This window comes from Phascolarctos cinereus, unplaced genomic scaffold, assembly GCF_003287225.1.
Source record: "Phascolarctos cinereus isolate Bilbo 61053 unplaced genomic scaffold, phaCin_HiC Scaffold_4;HRSCAF=312, whole genome shotgun sequence".
Taxonomy (NCBI): domain Eukaryota; kingdom Metazoa; phylum Chordata; class Mammalia; order Diprotodontia; family Phascolarctidae; genus Phascolarctos; species Phascolarctos cinereus.
In genome coordinates this window covers 704703794-704727073 of record NW_027555847.1, presented here as the reverse complement: position 1 = coordinate 704727073, position 23280 = coordinate 704703794, and the positions used below count along the sequence as shown (strand labels likewise).

At 42.8% G+C, this 23280-nt stretch overlaps 1 protein-coding gene across 6 annotated transcripts in view; it reads left to right on the top strand.

Annotated features, from left to right (window-relative positions):
• The window catches only part of MED13L (mediator complex subunit 13L), a 395342-nt gene that overhangs the window by 325422 nt on the left and 46640 nt on the right, over positions 1-23280 (top strand). For 5 of the 6 annotated variants that reach the window (XM_021008008.2, XM_078154351.1, XM_021008009.2 and 2 more), the window contains 9 exons: positions 49-243; positions 620-808; positions 4691-4853; positions 7719-7832; positions 14650-15381; positions 16188-16410; positions 17509-17614; positions 17926-18050; positions 19409-19508. In XM_021008008.2, coding sequence (XP_020863667.1) covers positions 49-243; positions 620-808; positions 4691-4853; positions 7719-7832; positions 14650-15381; positions 16188-16410; positions 17509-17614; positions 17926-18050; positions 19409-19508 — 1947 coding nt within the window. The remainder of the gene's footprint in view (positions 1-48; positions 244-619; positions 809-4690; positions 4854-7718; positions 7833-14649; positions 15382-16187; positions 16411-17508; positions 17615-17925; positions 18051-19408; positions 19509-23280) is intronic. The other variant, XM_021008010.2, reaches the window with a different exon arrangement.

Below are 23280 nucleotides of genomic sequence, written 5' to 3'. Positions count from 1 at the left end.
ATTGTTGTGATATCTTCACTGCAGCCTTGGGTTTCCCTCTTTTTATAGTGCTGGTGAGCCCCTATGGTTTAAATGGGACGCTGACGGGCCAGGCATATAAGATGTCAGACCCAGCTACCCGCAAGCTAATCGAGGAATGGCAGTATTTCTACCCAATGGTGCTGAAGAAGAAAGAGGAGCGGAAGGAGGAAGAGGAGTTGGGATATGATGATGATTTCCCCGTGGCAGTTGAAGTAATTGTTGGTATGAGAAAATATTTTGCCTGAAGAACTTTTTCCTCCTCATTTAATTTAAAAATAATAATTCAGATTCACCAGGAACATCCTTCATTACTTTCCTTTCTTGTTTGGTGACTCTCTTGGTACAGTGGAGCATGCTGAGTTGTACTCTTGCCTGAAGCTCTGATGGTCCCTGTATCCCAAATGCTATTATCGTCCTACCAGGCAACTTATTTAAGCACCTGCTCACTGTTGAGGGGATAAAACATATAATTTAATGTAATACTTGATTGGCATCACATTTTGACCACTGAACGTGGGTCTTACTTACGACGAAGTAAGTAGTTTTGTGGACCATTTCCAAGGTGTGTTGACTTTATTTTTGCTGTCACTCATTCTAGGCGGAGTTCGTATGGTGTATCCATCAGCTTTTGTTTTGATCTCTCAAAATGACATCCCAGTGTCTCAGAATGTGGTCAGTACTGGAGGTCACATTGCTGTTGGCCAGCATGGAGGTGGAAGTATGAAAGACCCCAGTCATTGTGGGATGCCACTCACCCCACCTACTTCTCCAGAACAAGGTATTATAGGTATGTAGAATCATAGAATTTCAATTAGGATGGAATCTGAGGGATCCTCTAGTCTTCATTTTACAGGTAAATGAACCTGAAACCCAGGACTAAGTAACCCTATATAATCATTAGAACTGATTTTAAGCAGCAAACCAAACCAGAAAGCCAAACTAGATTCCATAGATCTTACTGAGTGAAAAGACTTCTCAGTTGTAATGAGTTCCATGGCTGCTGTAGATTATCATTTCTCAGGCCAATCGAAAAGCTGCTCCATGTACATTTTTGTAATTCCCTGGTGGTAGAATCATGTTGCCATAAGATGGGGCAAGTATCTGCAGACTTGGACAAGTAAAATGTTAGACTATATTGCTCTTAGTTTCATTTGCATGCCTCTTGTATTTTGCCCAAAGTGACTGATACAGAGTTTTACACATCCATTGGTATGTCACAAGTTTTGTCCAAATGCCAGGTGGCAAAAAGCATGCTTACCTTTTTATAGCCAACAAAAACTAAAGTCTGCAGAGGTCAGAGCCTTTGCCCAAGTTACTGCAGCCAGGAACAGAACTGGGAATAAGAGACCGTAATGTTTATTCCTAGCTAGAATTCTGGCGTTAGGAAATTCTGCCTTTCGAAAGTCATTAGAGTTCACAGGCAGCTGGGGTATGGAAGGAAGGAAGCCTTGTCAATATTCTCAATTGACTGCATTGTTAGTGAACATCAGTGCTGGCAGAACTCCAGTGTAGGAAATGGGGAAGCTGTAGGTTTTGCAGTGTTTATAGAATTTGAGAAAGATTTTTTTGGTTTGTTTTTTGTTTTGTTGTGTTTTTTTAACAGATAAGCTTGGAAATCATTTCAGTTAAGGATACTTTTGCTCCTGGGTCAGCTAACAAATTACCCTTGTAACTTTAATTGGTCATGCCTTAGTCATTTTCACAAGAGAAAAGAATTTGGTCAACAAGGTTAAGGTAGCCCTTACCACTTATTTTTCACCAGAAGTCTTGGTCTTTCACTGAACATTAAAATCATATTTATAATAATAGATTGCTGTCACATATCGTCTTAATAGGTGAGCTAGGATTTCTTAAAATAGGCTGATTTTGGCCATCCTAAAAGGAGAATCAGAACATGAATTCTTAGTAGATGGATACTGATAAAATTCTAAGTTTTTTTCATCAGCTGGTAGTGGCTGTTTTTTCATATCCATAGGTAAATAGTAATAGGTATGCTGGAACAGAGAATATGTATGCCGTGTGAATTTTTTGTGAGATTGGGGTAAATTGGATTGGCCTAATGAGTCATGAATTGTTATTATATATTCTAATTAATGATTTAAAGCCTTACATGCAATTCAATGAGTTTATATTGTTCTGGAAGTAGAACTTTAGCTGTGAACCACTAAGTATGACTGTTGATTTAACCATACAATAAAATTCTCCAAAAAACATTCAGATAAATGCAGTGATCTCCATGGAGAAAGCATAGGGGAAATCCTTCTATAAAATATTTCTTGTAATGGCACAATGACCAAAATTAATATAATGTATATAGTTCAAAGTTTGCTTCTCGTCCAAGATAAAATTTTGAAACTATGAGTACCAACCTTAGCTAAAAAAGATTAACCAAAGGCCAAAAATGATATCTAATTATGAAATTATAATATTTTCATAGTAGTGTAAAATTACCCAAATTATGCATGTAGTGTATTGGGTCCCTACTTTGGCCACTGAATGCAGCCTTTAAACTGATCAGACTCAGATACCTACTTCTCTCTCTGCCTCCATTTCTATTCCGAAACCCACTTTCAGTTTGGTAGCCACCAGGCCAGAAATGATTGGGTTCATTGGGCTTCTAATGGCTTTGATAGTGTGTCCAGCTGACAAGTGGAGGTTCTGTTCAGGAGGGCTGATCTGTTTTGGTTTATGTCAAAAACCATGACCTCTCATCTGTATAGGGATTCCATTTTTTGTGTTATTCCTGTTGCATGATAAAAATGCCTTGACAAAATAAATATAAAGGCATGAAAAAACACTCCTACCATGAAGGTGTAACCTACATGTCAAGTCTTTTAGAAAAGTCAGCCTGAGTTTCCTCCTTGTCGCCTCTATAATTTGTCTTTAGTCATAGATGGGAGCCAAGATGGTGGCGAGGTGGTCATCTTATGCAGCCTGTGTAAGTTAGGAATCCCCTCCAACTGCCCCTAAGATCACTCACAAGCCTCTGCTTGGACTGCTCCAGTGTTCATTTTGTCTACCTCTGTTGTTTTTGAGTGGTCTCTGATTGTTTCGCCAGATTGTTAGTGCCTTGGGGACCCGGAGCATACCACCCACCATATTCCTTTTTTGTAGGCCTTTCAGCATCTAATGTAATGTCAGGCACAGAAGAAACACACAGCAATTATCTGTAGAATTAAAATGAACTGTGTGGCATCATGAGCTAAAATTGATGAGCTTTTATAGAAGATAACTATATATGTTTTATATATACGTAACAATAAAACTAACCATATTTATATTAATACATAAATATATACGTTTATATAGGTGTGTGAGTACACACACACACACACACACACACACACACACACACACACACAGTCACCTAGCTAATAGATACTCTTCCAGGAAACTGGAAAGATTTCCGCCCTTCAGAGAGATGTGTTTGGAAGAGTCCTTGAGGAAGAGCACAGGGATGAGCCACTGGATAGTCCTAGTCATGTTGCAGTTTGCCAGATGTGTTCATGTGACAGGGGCAGAACAGCACCGTTAGCAATTACTTGTAATACCAAAGCACAATGAATTTGTGCTGCAAACTGAAGGACAAAGTCATTGTAATTAAATACAGATTTTTCTATCGCAAACCTATTGAATGCATAATCAATGTTTATGTTTTTCATATCAAATAGACTAGATTAATACTGACTCAGAAATCACTGTGGTCATTTGGATTTTAGTGGTTGTCTGGGATGAGACAGTATTTAAAAAAAAACAACAACAACAACCCTAAAGCCCGCAGCATCCATACCCTCTGAAGTCGTGGAGCCCATGTGCCTCCCATGCCAACAGAGACAGCCTCACCCAGGGTTTGAGTCCTGACAACATCAGCACAAGTGGGTCTGCTTGAGATGCGACCTTGGGAAGGCTCCCAGGCAGAGGACTGTCTACTATTCGAGGCCGTTCGTGGGCTGTGTGACTGACAAGCTCCCTCTGCTGTTCTCTCTTGTGTTTGAAAATGGTCTGCATTCGAGTTTAAGAAAACCAGCCATGCCCTTTGTGGAGGGAGGACAGAAGCCAGGGTTCCTGTGCTGGCTGATGCGGATTTACCCCCTGCAGAGAGGTCATTCCAAGTACAGAAGCCAGGCAGAAACCCCTAGATGGCAGGAGGCCACTATCTGCCGATGTTGTCAGTGATTAAAGTAACTTCCATATTAAACAATAGCCTTCCAGGTAGTCTTTTTTTAGGAAGCAATTTAGTTAAAGTATAAGATTGGTTTCAACAGTCCAACACGATGGGAAACAGGAGAGCAAGCTGCCAGGAGCCACATGTTTACTGCTTTACTGTTGGAACTTAGGTCCCCCTTCTCTTAGTGTTCATCTTCAGTCTGTTTGAAGCCGGGCTGCCCCTGCCTTTTAGCTGAAGGGAGGACCAACAGAACTTCAACAAGTCAAAAACCAGGGAACCCCCCAGCAGCCTGCATGTGCCCCACAGGGCCATTTTGTCCACACTGATACCCCTGGCCTCAGAGATGTAGTCGAGACTGTTTTCAGGGGGCAGGGAGACATATGGGAGGAAGGCTGACCGACCTAACCCACACGTTTGTATCTCCACTAGAAGGCCACTGCAGGAAATGCCCTGGTCACACATGTCACAGAGTACCTGCAGAGCGCTTCTGTTTTTCCCCAGGTGAAAGTGGAGGTCCTCCGAGCGCCATGGGTCACTTAGCTGCCCAGGAGGGGGTGGCTGCTATGCACAGTCCAAAGAGATCGGGGGAGATTCCTCCCAAGCTCCACAGTCACATGGTCCACAGAGTCTGGAAGGAATGCATCCTCAACAGAACGCAGCCCAAGTAAGTCTCGTGGAGATGCCAAGACCAAGGGTCAGGAGGGAGGCGCCTTCTTTTTCAGCTCTGAATTTCCTGCCTTTTGACTTCAGAAGGTGTGATGAGCGGGTATATGACTGATTTCCATAGATCTTCAGATCATCATTTATATTGAATTTTAGGTTAGGGGTGATTTCTTGAAAAAAAAATGCTTCCTTATTTCTTGAGATAATTGCTTAGGTGAAGAATTTAATAGGGAGGAATATCATCGTGGATAGATGCTTAACCTAGAGTCAGGAAGACCTGAGTGTGACGCCTCAGGTGCGGTGTCACGCACACTAGCTGTGTGACCCTAAGCAAGTCATTTAACTGTTTGTCTCTGTTACCTCATCTGTGGAATGGAATAATAATGACACCTCCTAGCACTGCTGTGAAATGCTAATTTAGCATCGTGCCTGACACATAGGAGGCACTGTTATCGTTATTATTCAGTACAGGATTCAGGGAGTTGGAGTCTCCCTTGTCTGATGAGGAACTTGCATTCTGTCGATGCAAAGGACAGGGAGTATTCTCCTTCTTCACCATCCTTTTATGCGCCAGGCGTATGCCTTGACTGGCAGGAATTATTAGCTCAAGCTGGTGGCTTTTCTTCTGCCTCCACTAACTACAGAGTCTTTGAAATCTGCCCCCAGCTTGTGGTGGAGAGCTGCTTTGCGCCTGTTAACTCTGGGGAGATACATAAATGCTCCTCCCTCTTTGCCCAAGAATGATTTCCTTCTGTGGTTTGGAAAGTTGGATTCAGTGTAAATTTTGTAAGAAAAAACAAAGCAAATTGCCCTAAGTAGAGCCTACTTTGGTTTTAAATTGACTGATCTCTAAAGGGAATTATATCCAGTGCATAATGATCCAACTTAGCGATGTGCTGTGGAAACACACGTTGCCCAATTTCATTTCTGATTTAGTGGGTGGCATCTACTCTCCTAAGCAATACTGCTAAGCAAGGCTCAACTCTGGGACTGGAATCGTAACGAGCAATCCTGTCAAGTCTAAGCCAAATGTGCTTTAGATAAGATAAAATCGTAATTTTGGAATAGATGCAAAGCCAGTCTTTTCAACAAAGCATGGAGCTGATCCCCATATTGGATGCTCCTGCAGCTTTTTATCTTGCTACTGGAGGAGAATGTAGGAGAGGTGATAGTGGATGAAATCTTCCCTATTGAATTCCCTCTGTGATATTATAGAATTAATAAGTCATCCTCAGCCAAAGATGATCTGAAATTTCATATTAAAATAAGTGGCCCAGAGGTATTTTTACTAGTGTAGGTTGATTCTTTTCTGTCTTATAAAATATCATTTTCCAAATAACATGTCTGTCTAATATTGTTATACTTGATTTTCATTGTTTAGGTGAGCCCTATTTTTTTTTTCTTTTCGAAGTTTGAATATGTACCTCTCTTTTTAAATGTTATATTCTTATCTGTAATTCTCATTTATATTCAGATATAGATGATGTGAGCCAGAAATTGTATTTAGAATTTTCTTGATATTTACATGTAAGAAATAGTTGGAATGCCAATAGTTATATGTTCACTTATAGTTATTTTATAGGCCATTTTCTAGTCAACATGTTATTCATTGTTTTTCTTACATTTGTCTCTTTACAATTTTTATTTTCCCTGCTCCTCACCCATAAATCACGTATCTGACCTAGCTCCCTCGTATCTGAAATATAGATTATTGAGGTATCTTCCCTGACAAGGAGTCAGGAAAATGTTGAGGACTGCCCTCAGTCACTGGTAGGGGATAATGTGAAACACATAGAAGTTGTAGCAATAGCTTAAAAAATAATGATGCATCTGTAAAATGCCGCATGAATGTTAAAATATTTTATTTCCATTCATAGAAAGATGATGTTTTTGTAATCATAGGTCTGGGGTGGAAGGGACCACAGAAGTCATCTAGTCCTTACAGCCCCCTTATCTTACTGGTAATGGAAGTGAGGCTTCGAGGGCCGAGTTGTCTTAGCAGTGCTTACACAGGTAGTAAAGGATAGAGTCAGGATTTGAACCTGGGGTCTGCTGACTCCAAGTCCTGTGATAAGATGTCATGGCTCTGCCACAGCCTTCCCCACCTCTTTCTTTTTGTCCCAATTACCCACTATGATTATTCATAAGGGTAGAGATTCAGTTTTTTTTTTCACCAGCTAATGCCTGATGTTATAGAACACTTTCTGTTCAGTACCTTTACGTACCATGGGAATCCCTGAAAAATTAATTTAAAACTGAGGTGACATGTTTTATGTTGCACTTCAATTCCAGAGCTGTGCTAGAAGTGGTTTACACAGTGTTATGTGCACAGATGCTTTGAAGGAGCTTGCTTTCAACATGGCAGTATGTATAGAATGCTAGTCTCAAAGCTAGGAGGATCAGGGTCCAGGTACCACCTCTGACATGTGGTAGCCATGAGACTTGGGCAAGCATTGAACGCCTCAGGTCTTTAGGCAGCTCTGAGACTTTTAGTTGTAGAGAGGGCACTGACTTGAAGCGGTAGAAGGAATTAATTTTCTCCTTCCCCTAAAATCACACAGCGAGGCTCTGGCTCTAGGGTAGCGTGTCTTCGAGGGATTGTTTTGAAAAGCAGCCGCCAATAGTTGGTGAGTCTTGCTGGCTGCCCCTCTCTCCCGCCTCTGAGCACAGGGAGGTCCCTGGGCTTGAGCTCCGTGTGCATCTTGGCTGTTGCTGCTTAGCTCGGGTCCATCAAGCCCAGCTTTGGCAGCAACGACCATGTCGTTGGCTGGCCGTTGTGATTAGTGTCTCCAGGATGGTTTCAGAGGGCCCTTTGGGAAGTGCGGGTGGCTGCTAACAGATTTGTCTTTGGTAATTTTCCCTGCAGGAGGAGTCAAGTCTCTGCTCCACACCTGGAGGAAGAAGCCTCTAGCGAGTCTCCTCCTCCTCCTTCTTGGGGTTTCGTGGATCCTGCCCAAAGAGCCAGCTGTTCCTGTTCCAGGTGGGTGGTGGAAAGGCTGGTGAGTGGGAGGGAGCGGCTGTTTCATTGCCTTCATGCTCACTTCTGTGATTGGGTCCTCCAGATCTGCGCATGTCAGAAATGATAACTCCAGGACATCCTCCCCTCATTTCTATCAGAATGGCTAAAATGGAGCTCATCCTATTTCCCCCCAGCTAGCTGCCCTTCTCATGAGTACCACTTGTGGCACTGAAGGCTGTGCTTAGTTTTTTCATTCTTCCATGTTAGAAGAATCGTCATTGTCTTTAACCCTTTCCCCTATAGCCTTTGTTACCAAGTCCCATCATCCCTTCCTTCAAAATCTCTCTCGGGTTAATCTCTTCCATTCCATATGCACAGCCATGACTTTAATACCCAGCTCCTTTCCCTGAACGTCTGCCCCCGCCCTTTAGCTGATGTCTCTGCCTCTGTAAGGGAGCCCACCTTTACGTGGCGTTTGGAGGTGATGAAGTGATGTTCTCACAGTAACTCCATGAAGAATGTAGTACACACGTTATCATCCTCATTTTACAAATGAGAGAATAGGGCTCAGAGATCGTACACGCGGCTTCTCAGAATCAGAACAAAGACTCCAAGCTATCTCTGGATTCTCTGGCCTGGGCTCTCTCTGTTGTCTCTGGTCACCAGCCCAGACTAGACCCATCACCTGACTCCCTGACACCTGCTCAAGCACTCCAGAATGTGGCCGCCATCTGCTCATTCAGCCATATTTCCCATGATCCCACATAGTTCTTCTCTGTCCAGACTAAAATGGGGTATGTGTGTCAGGGTAAGGGTGAGGGAGTGTGGTGTGTCTTCCACTTTGTAGACTTCAGCGTTCATCTCCTCTGACTCCTTCATTTTACAGAATAAGAAGCTAAGGCTAGAATAGAGAAATGACTTAGTCTAGGTCACCTAGCTTCTAAGTAAGCCAGAACAGGAACCCAGCTTTCTTGACTCCCAGGCTTGTGATCTTTCCACACTGGCCTTGAGGAAACAGATGTGATACAAGTACAAGGAGTCAGATCCTTTCTTCCATCAGTAAGTTGGTCACTCAGTAAACATTTATTAAATGCCTGTCGTGCTCCAGACACTGTGCTAAGTGCTGGGGATACAAAAAGAGGCAAAAGATCATCCCTGCCTTCCAGGGGCTTGCAGTCTCACGGGGCAGACAAGTGAACAAGTATGTACAAACAAGCTGTGGAAAAGATAACAAGAAAGTAGGAGAGGGAGGCACTGGAATTAAGAGGGGTTTGGGAAGGCTTTCTGTAGACAGTGAGATTGTAGCTGGGCCTCAAAGAAAGCCAGGGAGGCCAGGAGGCAGAGCCTTCCAGGCATGATGGATGGCCACAGAGCCAAGAGATAGAGGGTCTTGTTCACAGAACATGTAGGCGACATGAGTCACTGCATCAGAGAAGGTGCAAGAAGACTGGAAAGGTGGGAGGGGACTAGGTTATACAGGGCTTTGAATACCAAACAGAGCATTTTCTGTTTGTTCCTGGAAGCAATCGGACTCCTAGGTTGTGAACCTGGGGGACTGGGAGGATGATGTTGCCCTCTATAGTAATAATGAAGGTAGGAGGTGGGGAGGGTTTAGGGGGAAAGACGATGAGCTCTGCTTTGGACGTGTTGAGTCTAGGATGTCCACTGGACATCCAGTGTGAGATGTCTGAAAAGCTACAGAGAGATTGGGGTAGGACTGGTATATCTGAGAATTATTAGCATAGAGATGGTGATTAAATCCATTGGAGCTGATGAGATCACCAAGTGAAGTGGTACAGAGGGAGAAGAGAAGAGAGCCCAGAATGGAGGTCTGTGGGACTTTATGGCCACAGATATCTGGAAGTCAATGGACAAATTTCTTTATTATTATCTATTCATTCCAACATTATTATCATTCCAGTTAATATTTTCTTTTTCAACTGTACCTTTATTTGCACAGTAGATGTGTTTCGTATAAATCTAATCAAATAATAATGAATTAGGAGTGGGTCAGTATTAAAATAATCCTCAGTCAAATCCCATTGTAAGGGACATGGTCAGATCCTAATTGATGTGAGTCACAGTTATGATTTTCATGTATTAACTCTGTGTAAAGCATAGAAGAGGGGCTCTTGTATCGATGCAGTCCTAGGGAGTGGAAACAGAGTTCATAGACTCAGGAGATGTGGCTTCAAGCCAGAGTTCTGACAGTTCCAAGATTTATAGCCCTGGTAAGTCACTCACCAGCTCTGGCACCTTTCTGGGTGGAGTTTTGGTTTTTTTTTCCATCTGAACAATAAGAATTATAACCCTGACCCCACTCATGTCTTGCCTCTGGTGGAGGAGATGTGACCTAAGAGAGCTGTGCTATACAGAAATATTTAACCTAGGCCCTTGCACTTAGTGATCATTGACTGTTTCTCTTTAGTGTTGAATGAAGGTCACTGAGCAGCAAGAAAGCTTCATTGGGAAAGAGGGGCAGAGCACATGTATGAGCTGTCTCAGTGAAGCTGAAAACCCCTTGAACTTGAAGAATAAAGGGGTTGGCCAGAGTCCCTTGAAAGGCCCTTGGTATTATTGTAACAGGGTTAAAATGGGGAGTTATCATTAGTTAAATGAATGTTTTCCTTGTTGGAAGCTCTCAGGGACACATCTTTCGATAACACGTCAAGGGTTAACCACTAAGCACTATGCTCTAGTGAGAGTGAGACATTCGAACACAGTGGTCACTGAGACAAGGTCATTTCTCAGTGTGGCAGGATTATTGAAGTTGGTAACCCCAGAGAAAGTCTTTTCGACTCTGCCAAGTCTTCCATTTAAAGAGCTGACTGTAAAATTTCTATCAAGCCTTTTTAAGAAGCCAAAACTGTTGAATCTACTTCTTTAAAAATAAATAATTTATTGATAACTTTTATCTTTTTCATTGCACTAACTTCTGTACGATCATGGAACCCTCCCTCAAAACAAAGAAAAAGTAATTCATCCCCACCACCTGATTCAGAATCTGTGGCATCCTACACCCCCACCTCCCCCATGAAAGGGTCACTGCATTTCTTCATTTGCTTTGGGGGACCAAGATTGGTCATCACAACTATTCAAAATTTTGTGTCCTTTTTTGTGAAAGTTGAATTGAACAGGGTTGTGGGTGTCAACAAATCAGATCTGAAACACCCTCTGCTTCCCTCTCAAACTTGTAGCCATTTGGAGCTGTGCTATTAGTGAGTCATTGTTGTGCCATACTCGGCAGGAACCTCCTGGTGCTCCCTGCCTTCCTGTGTCCTCCCCAAGCACTTACAATTCCTGCTTGATCTCATTCTAAGGATTGGCTGTGGCAAAGACGATCCAAAGTCCAAGAGTCTTTCTTTTGATGTTTTAGTGCATTTTTATTTATTGTAAAAAAATTTCCCAATTACATTTTTTGTCTGAATTTTAAAAATTTTCAGTTTCAAATTCTATCCATCCTTTCCCTCCCTCACCCATTGACAAGGCAAGAAATACCATACATATTATACACATAATACACATTATACATATAAAGTCATGCAGAGCATATTTCTGCATTAGCCACGTTCTAGGGGGGAAAAAAAGAAAAAATATGCCTTAGTCTGTACAGAGTCCACCCCTCTGTCTGGAGGTGGATAGCGTTTTATCTCATGAGTCATTTGGAGTTGTGGTGGATCATTGTATTGATTGGAGTTAGTAAGTCTTCCACAATTGATTAGCTTTGCAATATTGCTGTTACTATGTACATTCTTCTCCTGATTTTGCTCACTTTACATCAGTTCTTATAAGTTTTCTGAAAGGTTTTTCTGAAACTATCTCTTTCATCATTTATTTTTGCACATTTATTTTAGCATTCCATCATATTCATAGATCATGACTTGTTCAGGCATTCCCCATTTGATGAACATCATCTAAGTTTCTGATTCTTTGCCTCCACAAAAAGAGCTACTAGAAATATTTTTGCACATGGGGTCCTTTTCCTTTTTCTTTGATCTCCTTGGGGTATAAACCAAGAAACAGTAATGCTGGCTCAGAGGGTATGCACAGTGTTATGGCCATTCTGGAATAATTCCAAATTATTCTCCAGAATTGTTCAACCAGTTCACACCTCCACCAACCTATTTTCCCACATCCCCTCCAGCTTTTTTCATTTTCCTTTTCTGTCATCTTAACCAATCTGATGGGTGTAATACCTCCGATTTGTTTTAATTTGTATTTTTCCAATTATTAGTGATCTAGAGCATTGTGCTAGCTTTGATTTTTTTTTCCTCTGAAAACTGCTTGTTCATATACTTTGACCATTTTTCAATTGGAGAAAGGTTCTTGTTTTTATAAATTTCACTCAGTTCCCTATATATTTGAGAAATTAGACCTTTATCAGAAAAATATATTGTAACATTTTTTCCTACTTTCCTTCTAATTTGGGCTGCATTAGTTTTGTTTGTGCAAAAACTGTTTAATTTTATATACTCAGAATTACCAATTTTATCTCCCACGAACCTATCTCTTCTTTGTTCATGAACTCTTCCCCTAGATAATTTCTTCCATGCTCCCCTAATTTGCAAAATCTTATCAAGTCTTGATAAAAGAAATCTTCTAAAGCAGATCAGGCTGGAGGGTAGTTGGTGACCCAGAAAAAAGTCTTGATAAGGGGTAGAGTTGTGCCCCAGAAGGGTGACAGCCTTTCCCCTAGAGACACCAACCTGAACCACCCATAAGGGTAGAGGTGGGAAAGACTGGCTCTTTCCTGACTGGGTGACAGGGCCCTGCTGGTAGGACCTAGTAGGGGAGCTAGATCAATCTGCAGGGAAAGTGGGGCAGGGGGGCTGATGGTGAGCAAGAGTCACACTGCACACCATGGAATGGCAGAGCATCCGCCTCACTTCTCACCTGGACCATGGCAGGAGCTCTCATCTAGACACAGCTGTCCAAATGATAAACCCAGAGTTCAGGGCATACTTTGCCACACCCCCTTAAAGAACCTCAGTATCCCATATTGCTTCTGTGCTCTGTGAAAGAATTTCTTTTTGATATCAATGTCAGAGGATTCTGAGCCATCTTTGTAGATTTATTTCACATTACTGCCTCTGGTTCATTCCAGCCAGACTGGCCTGTTTCCTAGTTCAGTCTTACATCTCTTTGCCTCTGCCAAGGCTATCTTTACCCCAGTTCTAGCATGTTTTCTCTCCTCACTGCTACTGTGTAAAATGCCTCCCTTCCTCAGGGTTCAGCCAGAGTGCCACCTCTGCCTGGGGCCTTCTGTCTCCTCCCTCAGGTTGTTAGCATCCCACCCGGCGCCCTCCATTACTTTGTGTGTGTTTTGTATGTAGTATTTAACTGTGAACAGAGAATGTCAACTGCTTGAGTGAGGTCAAGGACTATTTCTTTCTCTCTCCCTCTCTCTGTCTCTCTGTCTCTTTCTCTCTTTCTGTTTGTCTGTCTGTCTCTCTTCCTAGCCAACTGCCTCCATAAAGGAAACATGATTCTCCTGCAAGATTTTGCTCACCCCAATGCCAGCACCCTCCTTCCCCACTCAGCCTTGGACAGGCCTTTTAAACCCTGTCAGCTCCAAAGCAGCCAACCACATTATGGAACAGCCCTAGGTCTCCATGTTTAACATCTTTATAGGTCAAGATGGCCAGCCAGCTCCTTTGCTAAACCATGCCGTTATGTCCCTAGAATCAGTTTTATTAGCCACTGGAGTGTCGTTTCATGTAGCACTGTGTAATTTAATGCTACCCTGGTGGCCTTCAATGGTTACTCCGATGCCAGTCCAAGGGCCAAGCTTTCTTTTCTGGAGTGATTTATCCCTGGGCAGGATCTGGCTGACCTACTCCACAACTCTATGTACAGATTAAACACCAGTGGGGCCTACAGCTTCCCACCCTGAAACCTGCCTGTGAGTTTGTTAGGAAGGGAGCAGCCTGGTTACTCCTGCTCAGATGTGTTTGTGAGAAGATGTTTCCGTATTCTCACCCACCGCAATAATGGTAATAACTCACATTTTTGTGGGGAAGCATCTTCCATAGAGTGGCCTGTGATGTAGGTGATGCAGGCACTTTTAGCCCCATTTTACACATGAGCAGGCTGAGACTCTGTGAAGACAAAAGGCTTTCCAGTGGTCACACAGCCCTTGGGTCTCCTGCCTCCCATCCAGCTCTCTCTACCCTGAGCACCCTTGACTCAAGCCCGATGTCACCCCCACCCTTCTTAAATTGGAGCCTTTGGGGTGGAGGTTGTTTTGACCCTTTCTTTCTCACATAGTATTACTCCATTCGCTCTATATTGCACATTTCATTAGGAGGTCATGGAGATTTCACATTCAGTGTCTTGTCCTCCCAAGATTTGTGTTTGTTAAGTAAGGCGCTTTCTTGTAGATCCACTGACTTTTATAATTCCCTGTCTGAAAGGAACAAAAAGGAAGGTTATGGGATTGGGGTGTTTGTTGTGAGGAGTTGTGTTATTAAGGTTCAGATCCTTTCTGTTAAATCGTATGTGATATAAATAGATTTTTCAAAACTCAGGAGCTCTTAACAATATGAAAATAATCAGATTCCTCTGAATAAAGTGATTAGGAGCACGCTATTTCTGCACAAGTGAATCTCCTCCCCAGTCAGCCTGCTCAGGATTTATTCCTCTCATTCTCCTAAGTTGTACTGAGTCTATTTTCTTTATGGGCAATTAAAAGATAGAAGTTTGCAATGCCCTAGTATGCTTAGTGTGAGTTACAAAAATAGATGAATGCTGTGTGAAGCATCACTTTTGGTCTCCTCAGAAAGGTCCTTTATGAGAATGAAACCTTTATATGGTAACTTTATTTCTTTCCTCATTCTAGGCATAAGCTTTTCAAACAGCGCTGTGCGGTTGGGCCCAGCCGGCCCCCTTCGATATCACAGCCAGCGTTCACGGTTGGCCCACCGTCTTCTTCATCTTTGCCACCTCCAGCCTCTTCCAAGCACAAAACAGCAGAAAGACAAGAAAAAGGAGACAAACTTCAAAAGCGGCCCGTGATGCCATTCCACCACAGGCCCTCGGTGGGCGAAGAGTTATGCATGGAGCAGGATGCGCCGGGACAGAAGCTGGCCTTGGCTGGGGTAGATGCCTCCTTGGAGGTCCCAAGCGGTAGGAAGTATGATAAGCAGCTGGCTGTGCCTTCCAGAAACACAAACAAACAAATGCATCTGAATCCCATGGATTCACCCCATTCCCCCATTTCCCCTCTGCCTCCAACCCTCAGCCCCCAGCCAAGAGGGCAGGAAGCAGAGAGTTTGGACCCACCGTCCATTCCTGTGAATCCAGCCCTCTATAGTAATGGGCTCGAACTGCAGCCGTTGTCCAGCCTGGATGACAGGACTGTTTTTGTGGGCCAGAGACTGCCCCTGTTGGCTGAGGTCAGTGAGACAGCCTTGTACTGTGGGATTGGGCCCCCCAATTATGAATCATCTGATAAATGGCACAGTTACCACCTACCACCAAGTGATGACCCAGAGTTCAGGCCTCCAGAGCTCCAGGGTGAGCAGTATGATGTCAAGATGGAGATAAATTCAGACAGCACTGCACTGAAAAGGTAAGGAAACTGACCTAACATTTGAGATTCATTGTCATTCAACAAGAGGGTTCTGTTTATAAAAAATACAAGTCTTACTTCCCTTCTGTCTATTCACCATCTCTCTCAGTAAGGTTTGTAGCTCCAATGTGAACCACAGAATCTTTCCCAAGATGTTTTTGTAAAAATATTAAGTCATAAGAAAAGTCAAAGAGAGAATTAGAACAAAGGTCATCATTTAAGCACAGGAAGTTTTAAAAATCGGGGCTTAGAAAAAGCAGTTCATGTTCACTAATTTCCCAAAGGCCGCTTAATGCAAAAACAAAATATTGTACTCCTGTGTGTTTTTCTATTCTGCTGGTATTTTGTTTTTTATTTACAAAGCTAAAATATTTGAGGAAGGCTCCATACATGATGAGTATGCATGTATTGGTCTGTGAATGACTACACATGCTCTGAATTGGGGGCATTTGTCCATAACAGTCTCACCAAAGAAATTTTTAGGGAAATAAATCAGCTATTGTACAAATGTGCTGGAAAAATTTTTTAAAGCATGTGATCATTGCATTCCCTCTCAGTAGACGAAGATTTATTAAATTATTTGATTTGCCGATGATATAAATCAAACAGTTTCTGGGATAGTTTGGTGTGTCATGATGTAAATTTGTTTTTTAGGTTTCACCCATCCACTCACTGTCCCATATTGGTTTGTTTGCTTCCTTATTTATTACACATGCTTCTTCTCTGATGTACCCAGTAAAAAGTGGAGACTATCTCAGCTTTCCACTCTTAGGCAAGTAGTAATTAGATTTATTTTACTTCTTTAGACTCTTAGCACAACCTAACAAACGGTTTAAAATATGGGAAGACAAGCAGCCCCAGGGGCCGGCAGGCTACGTTGACCCATCACCTCGAATGCAGCAGCCTGCAGAGACCCTGGGCGATGCCAGTGACCCCTATACCTTTGAGGATGGTGACATCAAGTACAGTTTCACTGTCAACAAGAAATGCAAACTTGGAACAGAGAAAGATCTACTAAAAAAGAATAAGGTACTGGGCTGCCCCACAAAATGACACGGGCTTTGTTAGCCATGTCAAGCTGTATGAGCTGAAAGTTATTTAAAAGCAGGATCTGAGTTTCTCAAATTATTTCACTGTTGATGTAAAGTGTACAGAAATGCCTCAAGTATGTGACGTATTCTTGCTGCTCTTTGCATCCTGCTTCTCCCCGTTTTAAATGTTGACCCAAACACTGAGGCCAAATGTACCACCTATCTCCTCTCCTCTACAAATTCCAGCATATTTGTTTTTCAGAATTGTTCTAAGTATTTGAAATTTGAACAATGGTTCTCATAGTTGATATACATCATGACTAATCTTGGTCTTTGGTGTCTTCCCTTTGTAAAAAAAACCCCTAGTATTGTAGTAGTCATTTGAAATAATGAGATTCTGTTACTGTTGTTCTTGAAATGTAAGACGGCCTAAAATACTAGACCATTATAAAGAAATTTAGAGATATAGTTCCAAAGGTAAGCATAGTCTAGGTGGTTATTTAGGAGAAATCATTATCTCGAGAACTAGGTGAGGGTATACATGTGCCCACATGCAGTACTCTGGTTTAAAAACGCAAATTTTTAGCATTGACAAATACATACATAGTAATAAAAATAGCCAGCATTTATATAGTGGTTTAAGGTTTGTGAAGTGTTTTACAAATATCTCATTTGATCCTTACAGCAACTCTTAGAGATAGGGATTGTTATTATCCTCATTTACATATGAGGAAACTGAGGCCAACAGAGGCTGCCTAAGGTCGCATAGTAAGTGTAAGACAGGCTGGATTTGAACATTTTCTGACTGTGTTACCATCACACTTATGAGGGTACCTTAGACAAAGTTTCTGCTTCAAGAAGAATTACTCAGTAGAGAAAAAAGCGGGCGTCTTTTTGGATGGAGGTTGAGGGGCTACACTACCCAGATTCCTAGGGTAAAAGGCAGCCCTTTCTCCCTTGCCAGCCTAGGTCCTATTGGGAGCCTTTTCACCTATGATTTCTCACTTTCCACCCTCCACTTCTTAGTGCGTGCTCTCCTATTTCATACTCTTGGTTTTCTGGGCATGTGTTTATTATGACTGAATTTCTTACGCAGTCCGAAGACGGATTTGGTACAAAAGAGATGCCTACACCAGGTCATTCCACACCAGTGCCCGATGGGAAGGATGCCATGTCTATTTTCAGTTCTACTCCAAAAACAGGTGTGTAAAATATTATTTGCATTATTTAGATAGCTGATAAAATAAGGTGAGAGAAAAGATTCTTTTCCATTAATGCAGTCAAGTTGTCAGCATAAACTTATCACCATCTTTCTCATATTGTTTTACTTTGTCTTACTCTTCCTTTCCCAATTGATGACGAAATTGTAATCTGATTTTAAATGTAAGAAAAGCCATAGGAAAATACTTGCTTGAGATCCGTATTTCATTTCCCACGCGTCAGACGAGGAAAGAACCGTTGGCATCCCTCATCCTGCTGTTGTGGGCCCTTTTTCTTTTCTCCTTTCCCACAGACGTCCGTCAGGAGAGTGCCGCCGGGAGAGCAGGCTCCGGCAGCCTTACGCAAGTGACTGACCTGGCCCCTTCACTCCATGACTTGGACAACATCTTTGATAATTCAGATGAGGATGAACTTGGGGTGAGGCTAAGTCAAGTCCACAATCAGACAACATGTTGTCAATAGACTGTTATTAAAATTAGTGAAGTGAAGTTTGGGGGCTAAGCTGGTGGTCTGCTCTTTTCTAATCAGTGCCAGATGAGATCTAATTTCCAGTCTGGAATGCTTTACACGATGCTTTGGGTGTTTAGCAAAAAGGGTAAAGTTAATAGTACCTTGTATCTTTTATCCTTGGCACCTGATACATGACTTCTTATTGTTCTTTTTACATGTTGAATAGTTTTCAAGTTTACTTTGTGAAATCTTCCTAGATATCACGGGATTTAGGAGTTTGGGGATCACCTGGATCTGTTAGAGAATCTTTGAAATCACCTTCATGCACAAATTTTAACTTAGAAATGGTATTTTTATGATTTTCATTCAACCTATATTTTATTTAATCAGTCAGTAAACACTTATTATGTGCTGTGCCAGACAGTGTGCTACATGCTGGGGACAAAAAGAGAAGCAAAAGACAGTCCCTGCTCTCGCGGAGCTTACATTCTAGCCAGGGAGATATCACGCAAACAAATATATGTGCGGGATCAATGGGAGATAATTACAGAGGAAAGGCCCAGGAAGTAAGAGGGGTTGGGGAAGGCTTCCTGTAGAAAGTGGGATTTTAGGTGGGACTTAAAGGAAGCCAGGAAGTCAGTAGTTGGTGTGGATGTGGGAGAGTGCTCCACACATGGGGGACAGCTAGAAAGAATGAAAGGGGCTGGGAGATCAAATGTCTTGTTCCCAGGACTAGCCAGGAGGCCAGTGCCACTGGACTGAAGAGTACTTGTTGGGGAGTAAGGCATAAGCAGACTGGAAAGAAAGGAAGGGGCAGATTATGAGAGGCTTTCAATGCCACATAGAGCATTTTGATTTGCTCCTGGAGGTGATAAGGAGCCATGGGAGTTTGTTGGGTATCGTGATGGGACCTGAGCTTTAGGAAAATCACTTTAGTGGCTGAATGGGGGATGAACTGGAGTGGAGAGGCAGGCCAACTAACCAACAGGCCATTGCCATAGTCTAGGCATGAGGTGATAAGGGCCTGCACCGGAGTGGGGGGCAGTGTCAGAAGAGAGGAGGGGGTGTATTCAAAAGAAAGTCAACAGGTCTTGGCAACAGCTTGAACATGGGTGGGGGGGAAGGGTGAGAGATAGTGAGGAGTACTTAGATTTGCCTTAGAGATTTGCCTGGAGTTCCGAAGAGGTTCAGTTATGGGTCCAAGATTACACGGACAGTGTGTGTTAAAGACAGTACCTGATCCCAACTGCTCTGGCTTCCAAGGCCAACTCTTCACCCTTGCTGCATCTTTGCAAATAAAATATTCCCTATAAATCTTTTTCTAGGCTGTGTCACCAGCACTACGCTCATCAAAAATCCCAACTGTAGGAACCGAAGACCGACCTCTGGGGAAAGATGGGAGAATGGCCGTTCCTTATCCACCAAGTGAGTAGAGTGGCTTCATTTTGGCTTTATTCTGGCTTCGTTCATTTCCTGTGTTAGAATGATATGCGCCTCTCTTTCCCCCTTAAAACCAAAAATTAAAACTCATTCTTTCAATTGGCCTTCCAAAAATGACAGGGCCTAATCATAAGCAAGGACCAGCACAGTTTCAACTCTTTGTCCCAAAGCTTCAGGGCAAGAATTTTCTTTGTCATTTTAAGACACTAGAAATATTTGGCTTGTATTTCTTTGTCTACTGGTGCTTTTCTAGAAAGAATGGTGCTGTATATTAAAGTGAGGATTCTTTGGAAAGTTTGTAGAGTATTTTCGTATGTGTGCATCCATTTTCTTAAGCATTATCTCAGAAAATATCCTGGATATCAGTTTTCGCTGATAAGCTTTCAGACCTGTGACCAAATTTTGATACTTTCTTGTTGGTAAAATTAGTTTGACATGTGTGCTCACAATAGGAGGAACTACCTTCTAGTACATTCTTAAGAAATCAGACTGTTCAACGACAGCAAAGAAAGTCAGAATAACTGTATGGCTACTCTAAAGCAGAAATATAATTTCACTGCAAATCATTCTTTAATACCTTCTCATTAACTTCAGTTGGTAATGAGAACAAATTGAGGGGAAAAACCACCATGTCACAGGGATGAGTCAGAGAGTTTTATGGACCCATAAAGGCCGCACTGATTTACTCAAATGTGGACATATAGAGGGTACCGAGATGGGAGTGTGACAGTTTTAGTAGATTCCATAGCTTTTTAAAATATGCAAAGCTTTCTCAAGCATGACATGTGTGAAAATGAAGAATGATAGCCAGGCAGTCGCTGTAGTTTTTTTAATTAAACATTTTTCTTTTTTTATGACTCTGCACTGCAGAATTGTACAAACATGGAATGCAAAGATTAAAAGAAACCATGTAAAATAGATGCATGTGGAAGAGGCCACGTCAGTGAATCCTTTCACTCTGATTGAACCTGTTCATCTTCTCTGTCCCTTTTGACATAAACAAGTGATACATAGCAACATGTGTGAGATGTTGAAATCCCTGCTCACAAAGGGCTCACAAAGCCTGTTCACTGATTATCCAACATTTGGTGGCCTTGCCCACCTTCCTAAGACCTGCCCAGGTTGTCATTCCAGTCAAAGAATTTGAAGTCTCTCATGAGAATGCCAGCCAGAGGCTATTCTAAATGAATGAGTATCAACTCAGTGCTTCTAGTTTGTCCAAATCTATGTTTTGGCAAGTGTTGGGAGTATAGGAATATAGTTATCTTTTCAGATAAAGAGAAAATGCAAATGCTATATTTATTTTAAATGTCAAGAAATGTGTTTTTAGGGGAGAAAAAAGCAAGGCACTTGGGGGTGATTTTCAGCTATATTTTGTGCCCTTTGGGGCTAACATGGCAGGATTTCTATGGTAGCCTTACAACAAACCACAGAAATCTTCAGTCTTGGTGCCGTCACAGGGTTAGTTCTTAGTCTCACTCTGTGGGATTTTTCCAACATTGACGGTACCTGAAGTTTAGCCCTGAACTCTTCCCTCTGTACCTTTGAGTTTCAAGTAGACCGCATTTGCCTGGAGGATGACCCACAGGTGCCCATTTTTGTCCGCTGTAGTTCATGTTAGGCCTTCAAAGTGACAGGTTTACCCTGTTTTCTGCACTCCTTAAAAGTTAGGTGCAACAGAATTATGTTGTGAGTGTCCTCAGGAAAGATGTCCTTTATTTTCATGCCTCAGGCTTATGATGAGGCCGAGCACACCCTCACCTGCCAGCACGGTACATGCTTCAGGAAGCCGTGCCCCTGCCTGTGAGGTTTGCCTTGTTTCCACTCGCCTTATTCGTGGATGTGGAATCCTAACCCTGAACTAGGTGGGGATCTGGAATCTTTGGAAGCCGAAGGCCAGTGAATGAGGACTCTGTCCACATCTGTATGAGAAGTGACCAGGTCCTTAGTGCATTTACCAGGCCTCGGGATGGACTAGTTATTGTCACTTTTGAGCAGATTTTCAGAGCTTGACCCCATCCATACCTTTAGCTACTTGACCTGAATGTAAGTGTTATTGCTCTCAAGGGGAACTAAATGAGAGTATGTGCATGGATCAGAACAAATCCATCACCGGGACCAAAAAAGCAAATGAAAGTACATTGCCTGTTGGGTGTCAGGGTCAGGCAACTGGCATGGAGAGAACAGTAGAATCAGTCTCAGTACTTATTAAGCACCCATTATCTACCTTGACCTGTGGGTTGTATTAGGGGACATCACTGTATTTCTTGTTAACCCCTTAAACTCAGTCTGTCTGGAAGGACCTATGTGCCTTTCCTCCTCCTTCTGACCTCCCTATTTCGGTCTGTGGCCCTGTCCTTCACTCTTCTCCCATATTTGAACCCTGCCTGAATTCTCTTGGGTTCTTCCCTCACCATCCCCTCCCCACACAAACAGGAGCCAAACCTTCCCATTCTTCCAGCACAGTGGCTCTCCTCCCGCTTCCACCATATACAGCCTCTTTGCCACCTGCCTGCACTATTGCAATTGCCTTTAATCACTTTCCCTGCTTCCAGGCTCCCCTCCATCCATCCATCCATCCATCCATCCATCCATCCATCCATCCATCCATCCATCTATCCATCCATCCATCCGTTCATCCTTTCTTCCTCCTAATGCACAAGTGTGGCTCCTCATTTCCTGCCAAATGTCAAATATGTCATTCTGGCATTGAAGGCATCATACATGGGCATTGTGCCCACCTTTCCAACCTTGCATTTCTGTTCCCATGTGCATGTCTGCTCAGCCTTGCTTTCCTGCCTCCATGTCTTTGTCCACTCTGTTCTTTCGGCCTGGAATGCCCATGCCCTCACCCGCCAGGATGATGGCTAATCCCACAGACATCTACCTGTGTATTCTGGGGTCCATTATTTGCATATGTGTTACTTTGTATTTATGTAAGCTCTATGAAAGCCATCATCTCTGGGCTGAACCTTCCTCTGGGTGTGGCTTTGCAAATGCCTAGCAAATGTTTGAATAAGATTGAGACCACAACTCAGGTGTAGCCCCTTAAGGACAGGTGTTATGGCCAAGGATATCAGAGGCCAGTTTATTGCCAATCAAGAGTCTATTTTCCAACATCCCCTGCAAGTGACTCTCCAGCCTGCGCTTAAAAGGATGCAATGAAAGGGACCCCACTAATGCCCTTGTGGAGACCTAGAATGAGGAGGAAGCTTTTCCTAAAATCAAGCCTGGTTCCCCTACTTGCCGTGTTCCAAGCTCTACCCTTTGGAGATGAGGAAACAAGTCTGATTCCTGCCATGTGAGAGCCCTTAAAATACAGGTGGCCAGCTCTCCTGTCTCCCCGAGGTCTTCTCCAAGCTTGTCATTCACAGATTCTTCAAAGGCTCTTCCAAGGCCAGACCCACCTCTGTGTGTTCTGCAATTATTCCCCACTGGCTTTCCTATAGTGTAGCACTTGGAGGATGACAGCACCAGGACAGAGAGCGGCCATATTACTGATTCCTCACTCGAGGCTTCTGAGGTCATGCCAGCTTTCTCAGCTACGACACATGGTTGTAGTGACTGAACTTGTTGTCCTCCCAGGCCCCAGATCTTTTTCAGATAAACTAGTGTACAGCAAGGTGGTCTAATTCGTACTTTGGGGGGGGGCATGACTAAATATGGGTATGGCAGACTCCAGGCCAGGGATAGAGAAAACCTAATAATAACTGTATTGATTATGTAGATTTACATAGCACTTGAATATTCTCTAAAT